Source organism: Falco punctatus, assembly GCF_963210335.1.
Source record: "Falco punctatus genome assembly, chromosome: 5".
In the NCBI taxonomy this organism is placed as follows: domain Eukaryota; kingdom Metazoa; phylum Chordata; class Aves; order Falconiformes; family Falconidae; genus Falco; species Falco punctatus.
The window spans coordinates 90,667,664-90,685,361 of NC_137584.1; the positions used below are offsets into that span (position 1 = coordinate 90,667,664).

Sequence of the window (17,698 nt, forward strand, 5' to 3'; positions counted from 1 at the left end):
TTTTTTTCATCCTTCTCTCTTGCTCTTCGTTTGTTGTGTTTGTTTTTTCTTTAAGCAGCGTGGTGCTACTGACAAAAAAAAGCAAATGTACCAGAAGTTTACATCAGAGGTACAGTTTCCCAAATGGCAAGAAAGGGCTACACAAATTGCTCTGCAGAAGCCTGCTCTTGAAATATGCTGGGATTCAGACTTCTGCAATCGGTAGCACATGGCCACACTGCTGAGTCCATGTGGTGCCCCAGGACAGTCACCGTGCTCCTGTGCAAATGGAGCAGGAGGCAACTATCAACTTCAGCATGAGGCTTTAAGTATCAATTAAAACATTAAGAGAAGCAATGCATTTATTACTAACTACCCTGAGTTTGTGAGCTATGAGCCATATTTCTTCAAGTACGTTGGGATGCCTTGTCTTCAACTGAAGACTAAGGACAGGATAATTCTGAGAGGTTTAAATTAATCTATATTAACACATAGAAACAAAATATTTGGAACATATTTCATGGCTACAAACATCATTATCAGCTTCACACAAAACAGAGATAGGTGGAGATAAAGCTTTTACGCGTAAAAAAATTAAGCAAGAAATATTGGGAAGGAAGGGGAAAAAAGCCTGTGGCCGAGAGAGGTTTTTTTACGTGAAAAGTAGTGCTTTGAGTGGAAAACATCTTTCAGTCTGATCTTAAGGTCAGTTGTATGACAACAGTTCCCATGTTGACCACATCAAATTTCACAGTGGTTTTGAGGTAGGTCAGTATTGCACCACTTATTTCATAGCTGAAGAAAGAGAGGCAGAGATACTCACCCCAAGTTAGGCAACGCATCAAGGCAGAGGAGCACCGTTTCCTAACTCACCTGCACCACCTACAGCCCCATGCAGCAGGTCTCCCTTGTTCTCCTAGCGGTGGATATATTTGTTCACCTATAAAGCTGCAACTTTGGGCCAAATTAAAAAAAAATAATAATCTTTTGTACGCTGTGAAAAGGAACAATCTCTGTGACAAAGATTTGCAGCCAATCTTGCAGCTGTGACTTGAGGACAAGATTTCAGTCATCAAGACATCCAACGTTTCTGTGAGAAGACTGAGCCAAATGTAGGATAATAACCCCTTCTGCTTTACTACTCACACTTCACTTTTTCAAAGCTCGCTCACAAATATTAACCATGTCATGCTCCCATCATTCCCGTGAGGTGGTTATAGCCAGTACCCCCTTTTTACAGTTGGGAAAACAGGCGCACTGAGGTGCAATGATTTGCCGCAGGGGACTCTGAGTCAGTGAAGGCATTCCAGCTTGCTCAGCTGCCAACACCCTAACACAGCAGCAGATGAGAAAACGTTGGTAGCAGCAAGCTTTCAAAAGGGTTATGTAACTTCCTCAATTAACTTTAGGGGATCCTGCAAACCCAATTATTTTTGATAGAAATTTTAGAAAGAGTACTTCACTACATCAGTTTTGCTTCATTTCCCTCTTTCTGTATTTCCTTCTGTTCTTCTGCAGTGATTCCCACCTTTTATCCCTTGGTTCCTCAGCTCTTCTCCTTACGTTTTATTATTTTTTCCATTCATTATATTTATTACAGGAGTCACTCCAGCTGCCTGTCTTGAACACATGTTGAAAATAGATCCTTTAAATTTTATTTATTAATGTTTACTTACTGTCCTGTGTTTTACGTTCTCCCATTTGCTAGGAAAGCTATGTGCACTCATTCTCCTTCCACATCCCTCCCATCCCTCTCCTTGTCTAATGTGGGAAAAGCTAGCCAGGCTAAGGAAGCAACTCAGATGTTGTAGCCAACACAAGAAAAAGTCCAAGGCTGACCTTTCCCCGCTCAGGTTCCCTTAGTGATGCATCCACAGAAAGTCCAACCCAACCCTCCCATCTGGTCTCATCAGAACAGGCTGCACAATGAGCAGATACACTGCAGTTCAGGAGCATTGCTTCTGCCTTTCAGCTAGGTGTCGTAATGTTTGCTTAGAACAGGTAATTTTGGCCTTTATAACAACAGACGGAAAGCTGAAATGCCTCTAAAACAACTCGAGTGAGGACCTTGTGTGGCACATCAGACAGCTCACCCCTCCCTGTCTCCAGGAATGTTCACTACGTAGCCAAAGGACAGCGGACAGACTAGTCTAATCTACATCAGCTTTTTGCTTGTTCAGGAATGGTTTATTGGCCTGTTTAGATGCTGAACGCTGAAGAAAAAAATAAAATCACTAAAGTTGAAGACCAAGATCTGCTACTTTTTAACTGATGTCCTTCTGCACCTGGGTTTTCCATAGCAGTCCTCAGTGCAGTGTCTTGGCGTTCTCAATAAAACATTTCTGCACAACCGTGCATACAGACTTTACCTAGCCACCTCTTTCTGTGTGCTTCTCTTCTCTCTGAATAATCGGATGGCCTGGGTCTGGTGTTCTGACCCGCACCTGAATTGTCCAGGTTACACCAAGAAATGAGAAGATGACCTTGCAGAATGATTTCAGTGTGGCCAGACCGATACATGTCGCCTCTCCGACCAAGAAGACATTATCTCTGTTTCTCAAATAATTCATTCTGGACTTTCCAATCTGCTCTGCACCAGACGCATACAGCATAAGTAGAGACTTGGTCAGGGTACAAAATGTTTAATGGAATATGTAAAGCGGGGAGAAAACAAATTTGCATCTTTTCACAACACCAAGTTTAACTAACTAATAACTACTCCAGGCTGAACCTTTCAATTGCAATGAAAGCTCAAAAAGAAGTGATGAAAGTAATGTTCTGTAACAGCAAACCAACGTTCCTCTGCATTTTCAAGAACATATTTGACAATTCACTTCTCTGCTTGGAATGCTCTTCCCCACCTTAAAGAAGGATCCCTTTAGTTCAACAAACATTTTTAAAGAGCACTGCCAGGCATGAAGGCTGGCACCAGAAGTTAATTTGTCTTTCCCTGATTCTTTTACAGTAAAGAATCTAAAATAAAGTTCCTACAGAACTCATCTGGAGCAGTACTACATAATGATCTCTACCAACAATTTAACATCATGACATCCTGATCTGACTTGCATCGATTAGTTCAGCTATCCTGGACACACTAACCATTTTCATCAGCAATTCCAATGTGGTTATACTATCTCACTTCAAACAACCTTACCATCAAATTGCGTTAAAGTCCTTTAACATTCTCCTGATTCCATTTCCATGAAGCACCCCCAACCAAAAGGCAGAAGTATGCCGCCTGGAATTACCATGTTATTGAGCAGAACCCCAGCACCTACCCATGGCACAACTCATTTCGCAGTTATTCTCACAAACTGTCTTCATTATTTCACTTCAGCTCATCCTCCTGTCTTTTCACTCACTGACCCTTTTCCTCCACCTTTTTACTCCTCTGTTCATACCGGTTCTTTGCTTCCCTAAAATGCTACCTACTTAGTGCATTCTCTCCTAAAATCAGGAGAAACACATGCACATTCAAAGCAATGCTCTCATATTCACAAATACTAAACTTTGCAGAGTTATGAATGGGTCCCCCTTCAATCAAACTATCCTAAATTTTATTTTGGTTGAGATTTCGTTAAATACAAATATAGCGTAAGGATAAAATCCATGGAATGCAACTGGCAAGTAGCAAAGGAATTATATTTTACTATCCCTGTGGCAAAACCAACCTGTAATTTTTGCAGCCTTTTCCTCTTGATTCACTCTGTTTCCTTCATCTTCTTCATTGTCTTCCTCAAAATCATCTAGATTTCCAATATCAGCTTGTTTCATACTCATCAAACTAGCCAGGCTTTGCATGTCTTCATCCCTAAATAACAGAGTTCAAACCAGGCATTAAAATGCAGCCTGTTAATACCACATCTGATACTGACACATTATTTAAAAAATCTTTACATATTTTTATGCTTTCTTTTTTTCTTCAGGGAAGTCTCTGATCTCAGATCTGATCTTGAGTATAGGGAAAGAACAAAATGAGTACATTTACGTATATTGATTTCTGAAGGGAAAGTTTTATACTAACAAAATTCTAAAGGGTAAAACCAGTGCTGCCTTGCAAGAAGAGTCAATTTGACGACTGCTTCCTAAAATTTTAAAGTAGCCCAGACATGCTAGTAAACACCTATCTGGTGGTCTTCGGTTAAAATGGAAATGTTTTGTCAGACCTACTGTCCACATGCTGCATGTGACATCTAGCACTACATTCATTCAGAACTCCTGACACTGTTACAGAAATTAAAATTCCTTTTCTAAATATCTGAATTCATTAACAAGATCAAAGCCCATTACATATCAAAGCCCAATTTCAATTCTTATTTGACTGTATCGCATACACACATATCTTTCACAGAACTGTACCTTTCATATGAAATGTATGTTTGATGAAAAGGTGACAGCAGGCAGAGATTCAGAGATATGGATGTTCTATGTTTGTTTCACAAAACCCCAAGATTTTTGAAGTACATGATGTCATTCTTGGAGCAACAGTAATCTTACCTCTTCTCTTTTAAAACCATTTCAATAGGTTTATTGGGATTAATAAGTTTTTTTTTTTGGCTCCTTACAGTAGGACAGACTGGGGATTGCCTGGAGCACCTCTGCTGAAAACAGTCTGGGGACCCTGGTAACAAGCAAGCTCTAGGAGAGTCGGCACCACGCCCTGACAGCCAAAGGAGGGAAAAGCATCCTGAGATGCACCGAAACAGGACCATGAGCCACAGACTGAGGGAAGTCATGACCCTCATTTACTCGGACTGCATCTAGGGTACTGCGTTCAGTGTTGGGTCCCACAGTACAGGAAAAGGTGTTGATGAACTGGAGTGGTATTAATAAATACAAAATCAGTAACTATCAGAAGTCACAAAGACCTTTCTGTTCATGCAGAATCCTCAAGGTTTCATCTTCCTGTTTTGATAACCAATAGGTCAAATCGACTCTTTAAGCACAGGGGAAAAAATGCAGCATCCTATAACTGCATTGACGGGCAGGTTTTTTTTATGCACCAAGACAAAAAGCTGGGAGCAGTCAGCACACAGATCTTGTACATCACCTGTTCACATAAAGTTTATAAATTAAAAAGTCTCTGAAGTACTATTTCTTTTTACTGTCCTTTCTGCATCCATACTTCAAAATATTGTTACCTGTGTTTTAGAAATAAGATGATTTTTGGTATTGCACAGCAATAGGCTGCAGTATTTTCTTTATAAAATGCGTAAAATAGAAGTGCCTCTCACTTTATGAAACTACTGCAGCTTATAAGGGATGTAAGCAAGCCTTGGCCTAGCTACCTTGTCTTGCACGTTCATGTATCTGGTACCTGAATTCTCTCTTTTATACTGACTAGTAAGACAGTCTCTATTTACACACACTAGAAACCAATGCTTTCACAAACCACAGCTTTTTGCTTTTCCCCGCCCCTCCAGGTCCATGGTTCAGAGCAATATTAAAGCCCTGTTGTTAACTTACGCTCTACTTGAATTACAGTCTCCAGCCTGAAATCTATTGATTTCAATGAGAAGAAGGTACATGTGATGCTAAATGGATCAGCTTTTACAAATTATGGCCTCAAAACCCACTAAGAGCATAGTATAGCTAGCTACTGTATAGTTCATGGATGCTGGTTGTTCAAAAAAGCGAAGAGGTTATCAGATACTTTTTCATTCCCATTTTCAGCTGCAATGTCACATTAAACCACAGCTAAATACTTCAAAATGTAATTCTTATATGGTACGACAAGCTGTGGTTCACAACAGGTTAATGAGAGAAGGGAAACAGTAATAGTAATTAATAGTAATTAATGCACGTGTGGTTTTCAAAGCACGCAGACAAAAAACGTTTCTGTGTCAAAGTATATACCTTAAAGCTGCTCATGAAACTGTGTTGGGGCACTTTTATTGCAGTGGGCAGTGTCTACAAGTGCATTCAGAATACTGTAAGCTAGAAGTAAGCAGCCCTTTGGAGGGAAAAATAAATTTAAAAAGACGTAAAAGAACCACTAGAGCAGTAGTTTCCCCATCTACCTCTTTTTTTTCTGCCATTGTTACATTTCCATATTCTAGAGACAAAAAGGAAAAGCAAAACAGGATGGCTGACAAACCATCCATCCTCCAGCCACACAAAGTTCTCAACATCTGGCATTTTGGATCTGGCAGAAATTGCATGAGAGGTTATAGGATCTGCAAAAATGATCTGTACCCTCTGCCCTTCAAAGGCTGTTGAAATAAGGGACAGAACCAAGCGAGCGAGTAGGAGGAGTGGTGATCAGTGCCCAGCTGAACTCTTTTCATGGGATGTTCTTGTGTTCAACCCAAAATCTTACTTCTGACTCCACCCTCTCTCACCTTACAGCTGGCTTTGTCCTTCTTTCACTCTTTGTAAAATATAAATAGGTGAAATAGAAGTAAGTTCTCCTTCTTACATTTCCCTTGCAGTCTGCTAAAGGTATTGTTGGATGAACACACACACGCACACAAACGTATATTCCTGCTGATTTCAGACCTGTAGATATTTTTAAGCTGCTGTTATTTAAAATGTCTGTAAGGGTAGAGGACAAGCTGTTTGTCTCTGAAGAACACAAGACTAAAATCAGAGTAAGAAACGACTTTTACTCAGCTAAGAAACTAAGTATGGCAGGAATGATAGGTATGCTGAAGGATACTCTCAAATTCTGCCATTGTATACAGAAAGAGCTCTTTATCCAAAGAATTCTTTGAAAAGCAACACAAAGCAGGCTATCTGGTTTAAAAAAACAAAACAACTTACGTGGCTTTTCCTTCCCTCAGGAAAATACAAGACAAAGAGAACTGTAGTGTGGCAGATACCACTTTCTTAGACAAAGGCTTGAATTTTAACTTGACATCTGTCTGTGTAGGCATGGGGCTTGCATATTGCTTCATGTTGATGCTGCTGGTGGCAAGCGCTTTTCTGCGTCCAGAAGGAGATTCCTGAAAACAAAGGAAAAACAAAACTTATGCCAAAGGTGCTGTTACACTAAAACCTGCACGTGCACAAAAAAAAAATAAACTGATTAAGCCTGCATAATTATTTTTTTCCAGTACACAGGCAGCAGGGATTGCTATGGTCCTTTCTAGAGACAGAAGTCCATTTCTTAAGCTAGGTCAGCCACTAATGGCTCTCTGGATGTTTCCTTACTGCAACAGAAAAAAAAGGTTATTCATTGCGATCAGTGGCCTTCCATATGAGATCCTAGATCTTCAACAGCTTGAGCTTGTAGCAGCATCCACAGCACACATCCATTTCAGCAAGTGGGAACGGATCTCCATTCCTTCTGTGGCAAACTGGACTAGTATTGTCCAAACTTGGATAGTCCCGGAGTAGGACTTCCAACCTATGGAAACCATGGCTTTCAATCACACATATATTTCTTTACATAGCCGCATGAAGCCATCAAATTGGTATTTTGAACTGCTATCTATGTTCAACGCTCAAACATAATGCCTGAATATTTTTCAAAGCAATAGTACTTCTCAGTAGCGTTGTACATGTGCTACCAAGAGTGACAGGTTTCTGAAATTAAGGTTGACAATGTTTCCAAAAATATTGATAAAATTTTTCAAGGAAAAAATAAAAAGCAAAAAAAGAAAAAGATAAAAACCTACATTGTATTTCAAGATGAAGGTGTTGCTCACAGTTTAACAATTCAGAAAATCTAAAATGCATCTAAGAATCTAATATCAGCACCAGCAGCAAAGGAACGATTATATGCAATACAGCTCTAGTAACAAAAATAAAACAAAAAAGCACTGCTGTTAACTCTTTTGAAAAATGTTCTCACAATAAGACTACATTTTACTGCAGTTGACAATTTGTGTTGAATAAAGAATACTAATTCAATCAAAACATTCAAGCATCCTTTTTCAAAGTACTTGACATTTCCGCCCAGTAGAATAAGTCAGAATGTAATATGTCATCCCCAAAGAATACCTTGTTTAAAAAACTAGCCTTATCTGTCAGATTATGCACAGCAATATTATACAGAACTATTAGTGCATGTAGATACCTTATGAATGAATTTCAAAAATGCATCAAACACTTGAGAAGGATTTAGGTCCTCTCAGAAGAAATACTTAAGAATATGCAAATACTCTCAACTGAATCAAGTTGAACAGATGCGACTATCACAAACAATACGAGTGCTCTTTCCCTGGCCACGGCTGTCAATCAAAGAGCGAGATTAAGGTCCAAGGTTCTGACAATGTGTAAAATGGAAAGTATGATCAGGGAGTTTCAATTATTACACAGATATGAACAACAGTAATCTGTTATTGTACCATACCTTTAGAATAACTAAACGTTGCAACTCATTATACCCAAGGCAAGATGTACTGCAGCGCCTGTGCAGAGCAATGGGAGAGACACAGCACTTCTTTTGCGCGTTCTCCAGCTAAATATACATAAGCAGTTTGCATCTAAATAGCAACTTGTTCCATAAAACTAAATTTTCAATATTCATACTATGGTACTAAGATGGTAGCCAAGGTGAATAGAAAGAAAGTTTGCTTATATCTCTTCTAGTTTTTTTTAAAGTATCTTTAGAGAGAACTGGCATATATAATGTGGCTTGCGAATATTTATGCAACTGACATGGTAAAAACTACTTGCTGATGCTAGTGCATGTGCTTTTCTGCCAAAGAGGACAGGAGCAACCAGAAATTAAGAAGTAATTTGGAGTCACAGAAGGAAAGCAAGGGGGCCAGGGGTACAAGTTACACCAGGAAGTTTCATGTCGGGAGAAGACAGACATTTTTTACAGCAAGAACAGTCAATCACTGGAACAACCTCTCCAGGAACGTGCTAGAGTCCCCTTGTCTTCAAGGTGTGACTGGACAGGGTGCCAGATAACCATCTAGGCTCCCCCTCCTGTGACAGGTAGGACCAGAGGATCTTTCCAGGTCCCTTTCCAACAGAGCTGTTCTACAGCTGTATGACTCCCGAATACACCCTCACCCGCAGGCAGGCCAAAGGAAAACATTGCTGGGATGGGTGGGCTGTAATGACTAGGAAACATCTGACACAATTTGGGACTAGACTCTGCTTTAAATCAGTTGGGATGAGCTTATACTTGCAGACAAAAACCAATTATACCTCAGCCAGTTTTAAAATCTGCATTACAGTATCACAGTCACTCTTACTGAAATCAGAGTTAGCAACATAAGCTGAATGTATGGAAAGACTCTTAATTTGTTCATTATTCCCAAATTATGCCATTAGGATTAAAAAAACCCACCAAAACAAAACAAAAGGTGGGATTTTCTTTTTCCTTTTTAAAGAAGATGCAGATATGTTGTCATGTCCTCACTCCCCTTTATCAGTTAAAGCACCCCAGAAAAGATCACGTATATCTACACCCGGCACGAAACGGATCTTAAGACAGAAAAAATCCTGAATGTAGGCACTTGCTCGCAGCCTCCCAGGTGAACCACTGGTCAGCAATACCATGCCTGGATTCTGATGTACTCAGTTTGACTATGAAAATCACTTCCCAGCAGCTGTAACCATCCCCCACTCACCAAAGACCTGGATTATTTCCTTGTGTAGCTCCCCGTGCCTCCTCAGTGCCGGCCCACCTGCTGCGTACACCCTGCGCCACGGGAGCCACACACGGACCGGACCGCACAGGAGGTCCCTGGGGAAGTGTCCCAGGGAGCACAAACAGGCTCCAGTGACTCTGAAAAACAGAAGGTGTACCTGGGGGCAGAGCTACTTTCTCTTGTTACAAACACAGCATCTTGTCTGATAACGCAGATGCATGTCTTGTCTTTATCATGGTGATTTTACTAAAAAAAGTCAAAGCAAACAAAATAAGCCAACCCAAAGACCAGTTCAGTGGAGAATCTGAAGCGAAGAGAAAGAACGGAGCATTAAACTTGCCAGCAGCCAAACGCTGGACAAGGACATCAGGCCAGCAGAATTTTGGAATGATGTGGAAGTACATTTTCACTTAATATCTATTTGTTGTATAAATTATCATCTTGCCATTTGCAGCTTCAGATTATCTGGGTCAGAGAGCACATAAGAGACCTGAATCAGGAAAAGGCAAAGTTCTCCCCGTGAAGGCGATCATCACCAGTTCCTTTTGAAATCTGCAGGGGTCAGCTGCTACAGAGGAGGGGGGAGACAAGGGTGCAGGCACTGTGTGCCAGTACCCAGGGGAGAAGCCAGCCACGGGCAAGAAGATTCTCCTAGCACTAAAGATCCTGAGACGCTGTGAAGAATAAATCATACTTAGCAATCAAGTTCTGTCTTCCTGAGAAAGGAATTAATTTCATAATCTTTTTGTGGGTCAAAGACATAAGTTATCTTTTCAGGTTCCAATTGCCTATAAAAATCCAAATGCGTGAATTTATCATCTTTAAAAAAAAAAACACCACCAACCCCCAAACCCAAGCAAAACCAGATAGTCCCTATCTTCCAGGTTTTATTTTCCTTAACATGTGAGTTTAGGTACACCCTCCTACTCTCTCAGAAAAATAAGGGTGTTAGAAGTGTTGCAGCATTTTTTCCTTTTAAGCTCTACAGGCTTGGCCTTACGTGGTTTTAGCTATAAGTAGAGGGGGAGAAACTTCTTTTTTGCCCCTGAAAAGGATACTCTCAAGGTGCTTAGGTATGTGGCTGATTTCACAATGGATTACGTTTTCTACTCTGACACATAATCAACTTTTTAAAAATTGTCTTTAAATGTCAGAACACGCTGATAACCACTTCTCACAAAGGTTGTAACATTTTCTTCAAAAAACCCTACATGCTTCGTATGATACAATCTGAGTTACCCCAGAAACACAGAGAAATTTTCTTGCAGAAGAATAAATAATTTTCAAATCAGCAGAGACAAAATAATCCACGAGAAATACCTATGAATGGGGTATATGGGAACGGCTCAGCAGTGGGCTGGAAGTTCTATCAAACAGAAGCACACTTTGGTAAGATACTAAAGAATTAACATCCATTGAACAGTAAAAGTCTGATCTGGTGTTAATCGTGTCTCGTGTGAGCACAGGGAGTTTTGTGGAAAGTAAATAGGGAATCCCAATGCAAATATTTTAATTGCTCAGTTTTCTGATTTTGGCTATATAATCAAAGTTTAAAATATGTAAGGCTCAGTTATGCCTCCAGGTATTTCACTTACATGTGACTGCCAGAGCTGCCACATCACAATTTGTGAAAGGGTGCATGGAAAAGTCAATTTTGAAGCTACAAAAGGAAAACGATTCATGTGATAACAGGTGACAAAATACTCTACAACACTTAACTGTCAAGATGGAGTTCATTCTGTAAGAAAAGTAATTTGGAAACTCTTTACTTTTTAAGAAAGGCAATGCATTATGCAAATAAAACCAACTATGATACTTGACTATCACAGAAAGATAGACGATAACCTACAATACTGGTAAAATACAAATACCTCTAGGTTATCTGCCAGCTCAAACATACTACTGTGTTTGAGAATAGGCACTGTTTGGATCGTAAGAATAACACGTGGAATACCGGTTAACAATTTAACTTTGCTGTTTCATGCAAAGTGTATAGTTCCAGCAAGAGAAGCAGCATACCAGAAAAAAAGGAATTCTTTGAAAAATCACCAATGAATGATTAAAAAATAACTACTTGGTATGTTAGCAGGCACTACTGAAGCCTATCTTCTTACATATGAGAATAATGGCTGTGCTGGGTCGACCAAAGGCTTCAAGAAACCTGTGTATTATTTATGAAGTATATTGTTGACAAAGTGATTATTATAATTTACTTAAAGAAGAGCAAAAACCACACATAAACATACTGCAATACTTCTCCAAAATGCTCTCCTGTGTCAGGGAATTTAAGCTTTTGTATTACACGCTGTTATGCCTTTCTCTCACAAGCAGCTCCATCCCCCTTGACAGCCTCCTCCAGCTACTCCCCTTAGTCCCTGAAATGCCTCCAGCACACACCATATTTTGGTGAACTAAACCTATGTGCAGTGCACCAGGCTGTTCCAGCTGTTCACAGCTGGGGGAGCAGCGGGATGTGGTGTGTGGCTGGCCCTGTACTACGCTGGCTGCATGGCTGATACTTGTGTACCCTGGTACTTCAGGAAAGCTAGCATAAGAGTAAAAATCGGGAGGAAGAAGAAGAGCTCAACGCTAGCAACACAAAAATTAATATAGAAAATAGAAAGACCTCCTAATACTCTGTAGTACTTTGATTTCTGAATTCAAATAAATACGCAGAGCAAGCAATATTATGTAAATAAATAAAGCGGCATTCCTCTCTAGTACAGAAGAATATTAGTAATAATGAATTCAGGCAGTTCCCAATTTCTAAGTACACTGTCTGCATTTGTACAGACCGTAATAACATCTCGGATACCAGCAGAGGTGCACCCCCTGGTGCCATCACTAACGTGGCTGTTTCTTACCAGCTTCGGGCCTTTAACACGGCATCGGTACACATGGTTTAAAAGCTAGCAGGGATCCATGAATGCAACATGCAAAACAACTAGAACCTACTCTAAAGAGAGACAAAATCAAGTCAGTCAGAAGCCACATAGCTGCAAGCAGTGCAGGGCCAGGCTGGGATGAGTGTGGGGGCACCTTGCAGAAGACCTACAGTATATACAGAGACACATTGCAAACAGCTATTTAAATAGCTACAGATGGGCTTTCAAGGAGCAGTCCTCAACACATCCCCTCTACAGCATTTTAAGTTACTTCCACAAGCCCCCAAACTCCCATCACATTACAAACTTTGGGGGTAGAGAAGGGAAAATGAACGCTGGCCAAACCACAGTCCATTCAGATGAAGTTGCAGTTACTGTCACAGTTATACGACCGGACCCACTTATCACACAGATTTCTGTCTTCTCAATGACGCAACCATGCATCACCATTCCCTTCCACCACATTCATGACTGAGCAGTGTCAGACATCCCAGAAGTTACTATATAGTAAGTGCCACCCTTAACATAAAGATCTGCCTAGCGGAAAGGATCTGCATAGCCTAATCTCACTCTACAAAAAGGTTAGTATGAAGCAATGCCATAAATCACCAGCGTTTTCTAGGAATCATCCCCATCTTTCCCCACCAAAGCAGACCTTTCACAGCAAAGAGGACTAAAATGCTCTGACAAATGCATAAAACCAGACAGTCTGTACCATAGATGTAAAGCACACAGCCTACTTTGACTTGGAAGATGATCACAGGTGACACGACAGTCACGTCACACTATTAAACAGTACCCAACTCTCTTCTGAATGAAGTCAAAAGATTAACACCTCCCTATGAAAGGTCTGGACTCAGATTCTTATTTTAAAGGAAACCCAAATAATGTAATAATGCAAATTTCATGCTGCCTTCTTTCCTTAAAAGTGTATTTTTAATGACCTTCTGTCCTGTAATTACCAACTGCCTGCTAAGTCTTCTTCAAGGTTAATATAGTAAGTGCAAATAAGTAAGAAACAGCTTTGTATTTTCTGTTGAACTGGCTTCACACATCTAGAATTACACAGGATCACAATATCGGCCAGGTTTTGTTCACGGGGTTTATTCCTCTGGGTTATCTGGGCTGGGGAGAGAGTCCCTCCACAGAAAACAGCAGAATGTATTTCACCTCTGCGCACCTGAACTCAGCTTGCCCGCGCAGACCTTCAACCCCTGCGGCACCGCAGGCTCTAATCCCGAGACACCACTGCCCTCCTTGCAACGCACACCCACGGAGAGAACACAGTAAAAGATTTCCATTCAGCAGAAACCAGATCAAAAAGTGTAGTTCTTAATTATTTAGATACCAAATTGTCCCTCTTTAACAGAAATACATTAAGTAATGCGTAAGCACTGTACAGACATTATTCAGAAGAAGACCTAACGAGGGAAGACAACAGGTTTCCTAATTGGATATTGTTATCCTGTCAAAGGAAACAATGAGTTTTGACTTTCTCCCAGACAAGGAGGACATACAGCATAATATTTTTAGAGGCTATCTTTTCAAGTTTTATAAAAGTGAATGCTAAAAAGCCTGCAGAGAAACACAGATTTTAAAGAGGAGCAGTCTGCTGCACATTTAGGCACAAAATAATTAGACAAAGCCATTTTTCTAGCTTTAAAAACCCATTGAGTGGAACAAGTTTTGAGGATTTCGTTTTCCTTTCCCTTACGAATTAAACGGAGACCGTTTTGAAGGAAAGCTGTCCTCTGGCACAAACCCCACCGACCCTCCGCAGCCCCCACACACGGCAGGAGAGGGAACGGGAGGTTCTCCCTCTCCCGCCGTTGGATGCCAGCCCTGCCGGCTGCGTTGCAAGCGCCATCTTGCTTAGACGAAAAGATCACTGCTTCACTGGCAGAGCAAAATGGATCACTACAGAATTTAATTTGTGAGAGTATACAGCAATTAAATGCTAAAATAGACAAGCTACAGGGAGCTCTCTCAAGTGGAGAGAGTAAATTAGAAACTATGTCAGTTAAAATAATTTAGACAGTCGGATGGGAGATTTGGAGGACCGAATGCAGGCAGCACGATCTGTGCTGAAAACTTGTTTAAAAGCAAATAATGGTTCAAGGTATCCAGAACATCATTAAGAATTACGATGCATTTGAACGGAGAATTTAATGTTTAAAAAATTCTGCACATACCAGAAAAGTCTGAGTCCTAGACATGAGGACTGGGAAGGAAACAAATAAAATAAAAAAGTTGAAACAGCTACACTTGATACCTGTTTGTGATGCTCACAACGTGATCCTTGTCCTTGTCAGAATCGGAGCCCTTGAGTCAAATCATCATATTATCATACTCATCTTAGGTTTAGGCTAAAAGGCTACCTCAAAAACACCAACATGATTTTTTTTATAGTACATCCAGATTAATGCATCATCCTACCGGCAGCACAGCACACCATTTCTTACTTAACACCAGCAGAGGCAGTACTTTCAGTAAGCAAAGAGAAAATACAACACGCTACTACAGCTACCGTCTTATGGTCTGCTTTCAGGACAGCCCCATGAGGTTTCACTAGCACCCTGAGAGACTCAGGTATGTAGTGAAAGGTTCTATCTGACCAAAATCATACCTGTGGGTATGCTCAGCACCCTGCTGTGGGCAACAACAAACATTCATCTTCACAGGCTAATCCTTTGCGTTCACAGACGCTGGAAATCTCCAAAGATTACCATCAGATAGGAAGCTGATACAGTGAAACGATACCTAATAAACTGAGGTAATTCATCTACACTATGCAAACTACCACCATGAAAATCTGGAGGTCCTGTTGTGCTAAAAAAAGTACTATTAAGCTTCTTGGACAACTACTGGGCAGATGGCCAAAAATGCGCACGACCGAAATTTTAAGTCAAGCAATTTATTAATAGACCATGTGTGTACGACAGGTATCCCCTTCTAAAGTGGGCTTGATGCTTACAAAGGGGAACTGAGAAAAGTCTACAGCTGAGCCAGACAATTTTCGTAAGAAGCAGAGAACTACCAAACCCTGAAATACTCAACCTTGCAAAGGACAAGAGCAACTGCGTCACGTGTCCATTTAGGAGTCTTCATTACTTTCTCCTTTGGACTGCTTAGTAAAACAGGTACAGTTCCTGAACACTCTCCCACACAAAGATGCAATAGGATTGCCAACTGATGCTGAGAAATATTTGCTCTAGCTCTTCTAGCCTTTTTCCTCCTTGCTCTTTGAGATCACTTACTCTAGAGATGCTCTGCAATTTCTCTTTTTCCATTAATGACAGGTTTACATTTACTGTTACTGTGCCTTTGATCACCTGCTAAGCTCCAGGTCCTTATGCTCCATGCAAACAGTACTGTAGCTTGGTAAAGTACATGAATTTTGGCTTGTGTTTGCAGAGATGCAGCTTGTGTTGTACCACTCAGGAGCCCTGGAATACTTTACTGTCCTGTATTACTTAGCAGCAACAAAAATCACATCCTTTCCTGCAATGCCCAGATCTCAACGTGATGAGCTGACTAACACCCTAATATTGTCTGGTATCTGCTTCCCCTTCGCAGCCATTTGCTCTCTCCTGTCGGGATCACCGCACGGTAGGGGCTGTCTGTCCCCTTCCTGGCCCCAAATGCTATAGCCACTTACATGACCATCTACCCCTTGGCCTGTAAGGTACGTGGTGTGGCTATGTGCAAGTCTGTGTGTATTACTACATAAATCACTAGTAAGCAAAAGCCATTGAGATGAAAGCATTTTTAGATAGCAAAGACTATAAGTGTAAGTCCTACCATAACTCTACAGAATTTTAATTTTTCCAAGGATGAGGGACAAGAGCTCACGGAAGCTCGGCTGAAGTTGGCAGAGAAACTTGTTATTACCAACTGGCTGTTGAAATTCTCAAACCTCTGCTCTCAAAGCAGCAGATTTAAAGAAGTCTGGGCTTGAGCTGCTGCTGATACATGGCAGGTGAGGCTGGCTGTCGGGAATGGCACTGCACGCAGGGCTGGCAGTTCGGTGGAAAATAACAGTCCTTCATTTTCTGCGAGCTGTGTGCTGCTGAGCTGGATCCTTCACAGCGTGCCGTCTGCCTCCGAGAGCGAAGCCTGCGCTTCGCTGCAGCTGGGGCACTTCCAAACAGCGTTGCCCCTGGTTTGGCCTTATTCTTCTTCCTTTTGAAGGGTTCATTGTATAACAGCATAGTATTTCTGCAGAGTTAGCTTCAAAACAAATATGGATAATTTAAAAAGAAATATAGATAATTTACCTAATGTTAGAAGGGGAGCAACAGCAGATGATAAAGTTGGTTCCTACATTTTTAGCTGAAACTGGAGTAAGAAAGACCTACTATGTGAGGCCTCCTACTTCCAGGGACAGGACAGGTGAGTTGACTTGATACCCACGACTTTATTTACTTCTCAGCAACTCGTAAGTCCACATTTTTCCATGTATTGACTGAAAGGACTCACAGGACGTTTTCTGGGTTTTGTTTTTAAATAATAGGCAATACCCATTGTAAGATCTCCATGTAAGCTCGCCTGGCACATGAGCTCTGTGCTGCCTGGCAGTCTGTGCTGTGATCCACTGTCCTGCTCACCTGCTCTGTGCAGAGCCACCCCACGAACTGCTACTGAACCTTCAAAGAGTTACACAAGAGATGCCCAGTTAGTGTCCTCTGGCAGAAGACCATCTTTAGTGTACAAGTAAGTATTTTTGAAAAAGAGGGTAAGCTAGTCACCAAACCAGTTACCTATTTATTGTTGGTTTCAGATGTGAAGAGCCCTTTGGATGACTTTTCAGTTTCCATTCTAGGCTCTAGATTCCTTACTCCCTCTTGGTGTCACTTCAAGACAAAGACCCAAAATCTTTGACATTAAAGGGGTGGGTTTGAAATAATACCTCGAGCTCAGCAGTGCATTTTTAACATGAGCTCCGTATGACATTACAAACAGCTGTTGAAAGGTCTGTAGCTCCGTACCTCAGGCTGTGCCAACCTGGCAAGCCTCGTCCTGAGGAAACAAACGCCGTGCAGGAAGACACACACAGCACAGGCCCCAGAATTAACTCCGCATTATTTAAACAGACTCGCAAACGTAAACACATTATTCAGCTCCTCTGTAATCCCCAACAAGGGAGCAAGTTTGAGGTAACACTCATTAAAGAAGAAACAAGGTCAAAAGATTAACTGCTCCAGCAACCACACATACTTTCATCCACCCTTCCAGAAAATACTGTATTTTAAGACAGCATATAACATTGTCTAGAGTTCATTA

General features: G+C 41.0%; 1 protein-coding gene across 9 annotated transcripts in view; it reads right to left on the bottom strand.

Annotated features, from left to right (window-relative positions):
- The window catches only part of EHBP1 (EH domain binding protein 1), a 226,527-nt gene that overhangs the window by 131,495 nt on the left and 77,334 nt on the right, over positions 1–17,698 (bottom strand). For all 9 annotated transcript variants that reach the window (XM_080389553.1, XM_080389552.1, XM_080389551.1 and 6 more), the window contains exons 6-7: positions 6,742–6,923; positions 3,651–3,790 (exon numbers count right to left, since the gene is read on the bottom strand). In XM_080389553.1, coding sequence (XP_080245679.1) covers positions 3,651–3,790; positions 6,742–6,923 — 322 coding nt within the window. The remainder of the gene's footprint in view (positions 1–3,650; positions 3,791–6,741; positions 6,924–17,698) is intronic.